The 6,376-nt window shown below is 38.3% G+C and overlaps 1 protein-coding gene across 1 annotated transcript in view; it reads right to left on the bottom strand.

The window, feature by feature from the left end:
* Positions 1-825: 825 nt before the first annotated feature.
* LOC120980059 (chymotrypsinogen 2-like) overlaps positions 826-6,376 on the bottom strand; it is a 10,908-nt gene continuing 5,357 nt past the window's right edge. The window contains exons 7-8 of the mRNA XM_040408926.1: positions 1,094-1,145; positions 826-844 (exon numbers count right to left, since the gene is read on the bottom strand). Of these exons, the coding sequence (XP_040264860.1) occupies positions 826-844; positions 1,094-1,145 (71 nt within the window). The remainder of the gene's footprint in view (positions 845-1,093; positions 1,146-6,376) is intronic.

The raw sequence follows: 6,376 nt of genomic DNA, 5'->3' as shown, positions 1-6,376 counted from the left end.
TAAATCCATGGGAGTAGTGTATGCCATACAGTGTGAATGTCCAAAAATCTACGTGGGCAAAACCACGCAAGAACTTTAGAAGGCGGATATCCAAACACCTCAGTATAATAAATACCACCAAGTGACACACCTCTTGCAAGACATATGCACCAAATACATAATGGAACGTTCAGAATTTAAAGGTGTGGGACATACAACAGCTCAGATTAGGTCCAAGAATGGGGAATCTAGAAGGAGGCTACAACAAGAGGAAACCCGATGGATATATCGCCGTGAAAAGTCTAGCCCCATTAGGATTAAATGAGGATTTACACTTGCTTCATTCCTCTGAGAGAGATTCTAGCAACAAGATTTTAGTATAAGGAAGATACAGATACGAATAGAACCAAACTACAATCACAAGGAGGGCAGCCAAGCAAAAACCAGAAATAGATAAATAGAACTAGAAATTAAGAGATCTGCCAAAATATGGAGTATGACCAATGTCAATATATAGCTCTGGCCAGAAACCGTATAACCAGAGAGATACAGTACCGAGAAATTATTTACTAAAATAAATGCCTACTAAGTAAAAATAAATAAAATAAAATCAAAATCAAAATTAACAATAGTTGAATCAAAAATGGAAGAATAAAATAGGAAAAATAGGAAAAATAAAAAAATCATGAGAGTGAAAATTAAAGGAACAATTAAACCATAAGCTAATAGCTCAAGAGGACAGGATTCCCGAGAATTAAATACATCCAAGCCACCCAAGGGTATATTAATATTAACACTAGTTAATTACACCAACCACCTCACAATATAATTCAAAATAAAATTAATTCACTTCAGGTTTAAACACCTAAAAAAGAAAGGGATATAAGGGTAAAACTGCACCAAATCAATGTTAAACTTGAAAAATTTAATTAAGTAAAAATATAAATAAAAATAATCTAGAATAAATACATAAATACAAAATATAGGAAAAATATATAAATAAAAAATATGAAAAAATTGTTTAGAAGCAGTAATAATAAAAATAGAAGAATTACAAAAAAAAAAATATATAAATAAGGGGTGTCTAGAATACATCATTTGCACATAAACTTACCTTGTGGACTGTGGTGGTCTTGCGGGGGGAAACCGGAACATCAGCAAGGCATCTGGATATATAGAGAAGAAGAGCCAAATTCATACAAAGAGTCATGTACCCACTAGATGTACAGAAGGAAGATGGATAAACAGGGAATTTGATTGTCCACCAATACCCAGGACTAGAATCTAGGCAATAATAAGCTAAACTGGCAAGTGAGTTAGAGAGACAATAAAATTAAACCTGAATATGTGAATTAAATCGAGTGATAATACACATATCCTCCCAGAACTCATGAACATGTGAAAGTTGAAATAATAAATTGATACTCGGATGAACCAATAAAAATATGCATGGTTATACACCATTAGATCAACAGTTTATATAGAAAAAGGATATCCCATGATGTCAAAAGAAAATTGGGAGATATCAATTGAACACAAGAGGTCCTGACATATGAAATAGAAATAATAGAACATCAGGCAAGAACTAAGTCCTGACGCATGAGCAGTGACAACCTGTGAAATCCGCTCTATCAGTGTGAGCAGACGCAAGACACCTATGACTGCAAACAGCTAAGTCAGATGACATGCGCAGAGACGGAATATGTCGGGAGTCGCACCGTCCACACATCATCATCAGAACAGTAAGGTGCGCCGGAATAGACCGGTATGAAACCAACTAGGAGATATCCAGACATGCGCGATGACCGCATATATGAGGTTAAACGGCACTAAGTTTCAGCGCACCTCGAACGGCGCAGGTTAAAACTACTGGGCAATAACGAAATGGAGGAGCTGGTATTCGGCCGCATCTAGTAGAGGCATATAGATTGGTCAGTGTACAGGCCCACAGGTACAGAGACACACATTGGTCAATAGAACATTCACAAGTGCAGGGAGGTTTCATAAGCTTGGCTCCGCCCCCCAACACTCAGTCCACTGCCCAAACCCCTGAAGACGCCTGGTTGGCGAAACATGTCGGGGGGCAGCTAGTGATAGTAGTGTTTTAGCCAGCTTCTGCCTGGCCTGCAATAACGTCTGGGAGATACATTGATAAGAGGAGCATAGTCCAGGAAGGCAGTCACAGTAGCAAGCAGCACGCTGTGGAATTAACAGCATGCATCATCTGAGCAGAGAGATGCCCTAATAAAGAAAGTAATGAGAAGCATAGCTACACGTGTATAGTGCCATCCAGTGGACGTACTCAATCATCAGACACTATGTTGCTATTATAAACACAAGGCAGGCAGGCATTGCTGAAAATTTTAATTGTAGAGTTCTAAACAAGTTATTTTTAAGGACAAGTAATAAATGTTATATTTTACAATTATTAACACGTGTTAGCTTAGGGACACTGATGGTCCTAGTGGCCAAATGTAAATAAAAGATTATAAAGTCCCAACACGTGTTAGGGAGATATATGTAAATCAATCCATTATCTTAGTGGCCTTGGCAGCAGCTGCCTGACACTGGTTTCCACAGCTTAGTTTTGCTGTTCACTAAAATTCCAAGTCTTTTCCATGTCAGTGTTTTACCATTTAGTATGTACGGGTGACTTGCATTTTCCTTCCCATGTGCATAACTTTACATTTGTCAGTGTTAAACCTCATCTACCACCTCTCTGCCCAAGACTCCAATCTATCCAGATCCATCTGTAGCAGTATACTGTCCTCTTCCGTGTCAATTACTTTACACACTTTAGGCTACTTTTCACACCTGCGTTAGGTGCGGATCCGTCTGGTATCTGCACAGACGGATCCGCACCTATAATGCAAACGATTGCATTATGAAGAACAAAGTCTAACGGATCGTCTTGACTTACATTGAAAGTCAATGGGGGACGGATCCATTTTCAATTGCACCATATTGTGTCAGTGAAAACGGATCCGCTACTATTGACTTACATTGTAAGTCAGGACGGATCCGTTTGGTGTTCCGCATCCAGAGCGGAATGGAGCAGAACGGAAGCCAAACTGATGCATTCTGAACAGGATCCTTATCCATTCAGAAGGCATTGGGGGTTGAACTGATCCGTTTTGAACCGTTTGTGACATCCCTGACACGGATCTCACAAACCGGAATTCAAAACGCCAGTGTGAAAGTAGCCTTAGTGTCATCTGCAAAAATTAATAAATATATTGAAGAGAATAGAACGCAATACTTACCCCTCAGGTACTCCGCTAGTAACCCAATCTGAGTGTGTACCGTGATCAACCACCCTCTGTTTTTCTATCACTGAGCCAGTTACCCACATACAGACGTTTTCTCCCAGGTCCGAGCATTCTCATTTTATATACTAACCGTTTATGTGGTACAGTGTCAAATGCTTTGGAGAAGTCCAGATATACGACATCCATTGATTTGCCGCAGTTAAGTCTAGAACTTACCTCCTCATAGAAACTGAGTAAATTAGTTGGACAACATAGAATAGAATTTTTTTTTAAATAATCATCTTAAACCAGGAGGTGGAGGTCCAAGTGGAGTAGGAGGTTGCGGAGGCTGTGGACGTGGCAGTGTAGGTGGAAGAGGCGGAGGGAGGAGGTAGCCAACACTGTTTTTGGGGGTTTTTATTTTATTATTGATTAATTTTTCTTAAATTTTTTTATTTTATTTGGGGAGGCCCCAAAACATATGAAAATGGCAAACAGAATGAACAAAGTGCACTGAATTATAACTATGGCTTGGGCGCGGCTGATATACTTCTCTACTCTGACAATATAATAAATAACAATCTTGAACCAGGAAGTGGAGGTCCTTGTAGCGGGGATCCAGCAGGGTGGTCACCAGTTGTCACACAATAGTGACCCAAGGGCTTCTCTTTTGTGGCCCTGGAAAAGGTGGACATACACTGAGAGGAGGGAATCATTATGAGAATGTCACGGGCTGAGTCCAGAAGAATCTATGATTTTTGGCAGTCTCCTCCCTGCGGGGTTGAACTCAGATTTGGAGATTTTTGGTTTTATTTAGATTACAAGATACCAGTCATTTACAGCAGCATAGATGAAAATAAAGATAGATTATGAAGATGAAGTATGAGTTTGAGAAATGGAAAATATAGTAATACCTATGGAATCGAAAATCCCCTAAATATAATGAAGATAAAACCATTTTATATAAATATAAAAATAAAAAAACTTTTTTGAATTTTTTTTCAAAAAACAGCATCCCCAGAAAAAACGCACACAAAAAAAACGCACAAAGAAACCGCAATAAAAAAACGCAATTTTCAAAAAAGTGCAGGAAAATTGCAGGGATGAATTATATTGAAATAAGGAACAAAGATAATATAGAATAGAGTATATAAGAAGGAAAACAGATTAAAAATGAGGATTATATCCTGAGATTTAGCGAATCAGCCTTAGGAGTATGGGGACTAATATATACCCTTTAGGACGGATATGAATAAAAATCTCATATTTCAAGATATTCATATTGGAATATGTGGTGGAGAATTATTGACTACTTGATGATGATATAAAAAACATTTCCCCACAATGTAGGATTTCAAATGTCTGCCAACATATATTATTGAATAGTGGTTTATTTCACACTTTCCATATGCTTTTTATATCTTTTTATATTTTTTATTCTATAGTTGATCGTAGAGTTGTCATATATGAATACATATCTATATGCAGAGATGTCTGATACTATTAATACTACCGAAAGAGGATTCTAAGATAGAAATATTATATGGAAAAGAAAAGGTTAATGAAAAGCAAAGCCTCTATGTCCTGACACAAGTTTTGGAACAGGTGAAAGTAATCAACTAATTGAGATGAGAGTATATAAAACACAAGAGCAGTGTTCACAGGTCATACCCACTGAAGAAGAGATAAGATATCTCGAAACGCGTCTGGGCGTATTACCTGTGAAAGAATCATCTCAGCGGTACATGGCCATGTACTAGAAGGACGGAGAGAATATATCCACCTATAGAAGATCAGCAAGTGTTGTAAGACTCACCGAAGTGAAACAGCTGAAACAGCTAACACAGGTCCAACACAGGTCTCTCGCGAGAGTAGAGACGGGATCCTATTACTAACTGGATCCAACACAAACACAGCGGAGAAAAGCTGAAGCGTGGGACGCCACGGTAGAAATTCCTCCGCAGACCTAATCGAGTGAGCCTACACGGGGACACAGTGAGTAACACTAAGTTCAGTGGAACTATACCGATTTTCTGCATGAGAGACGGCACAGGTACTGTGATCACAGACGTGCTGGACAAGTGACTTTGAATCTGAGACCGTTACAGGTGCTGGACAATTCATTTATGGTTCAAAATACAGACCACATTTGACTATCCTTGATCCCCTATCCTATACGTTGGAGCAATTATATGCATTTAGGATTATGTGGGATACATGCCATTGAATCCTCCTAAACATAGTATTTTATGCAAATATACCACCGAATATATCTCAAACACACCAACTCTGCTTTGGCATAGACGCCTGCGATCCAATAGCCTTACCCAACCGGGGGGGACACGGATGCAGCCTGCTGTGCCCAGCATTTGAGATCCCTCTATACTAGAGATATATATTCATTTGGTATACGTATATGTTTTATATGCTTTTTATGTCATTTTTATGAATTTTACCCTGATGTACACAGAATATAGCTTATCTAATGCTTATTGTTTAATAAATAATTTTAATTCACTTCCACGCACATTCCGATTGATTTGAGTGCCAATTCTATACAAACCTATATTTACCTACCAGAACCAAGGGGTGTTTTTTGAACCTGTGCACCTGTCGTGACAAATCAGAGTGAGCCACCTGCTTAGCACTTTTTGTATATCATTGCCATACCCCTTAATTAAGCAGGTAGAGCCCCTCTGATTTAGCCATGGACTTTTGGAATCACGTGGAATTGAAACGGCAGACAGCTGAAGCCTATAATTTTGAAGGGAATGTGAACAATGAACACCTTAATAAACCCACACTAGCGGGAACATTTAAAGAACTAGAACACCTGTTACAAAAACAGTTAAAACAATACTGGGAGGTACGTTCATTGAGACAATTTATAGAACAAGGGAAAATTCCCAGAGGGCTGATGCTTAATAAAATACCAGCACAAGACCTCTGTTGTGAATCCTTTAACCAAGAATGGGAGAAATTACTATTCTCACAATCTATCTCATTGATACATCTAATAATAAATGGAAATATTAGAAAATTTAAACCTTGAAATAGCCAAATATAAACAGCTGCTTGAAAAATTCCCCAAAGATAGTGAATTTGAGGAATGGGAAGAAAAATTATGTAAAGGCCTAGATCGGACAGAT

This window comes from Bufo bufo, chromosome 10 (assembly GCF_905171765.1).
Source record: "Bufo bufo chromosome 10, aBufBuf1.1, whole genome shotgun sequence".
In the NCBI taxonomy this organism is placed as follows: Eukaryota; Metazoa; Chordata; class Amphibia; order Anura; family Bufonidae; genus Bufo; species Bufo bufo.
The sequence above is the reverse complement of the archived record's forward strand: the minus strand, read 5'-3'. Positions and strand labels throughout refer to the sequence as shown.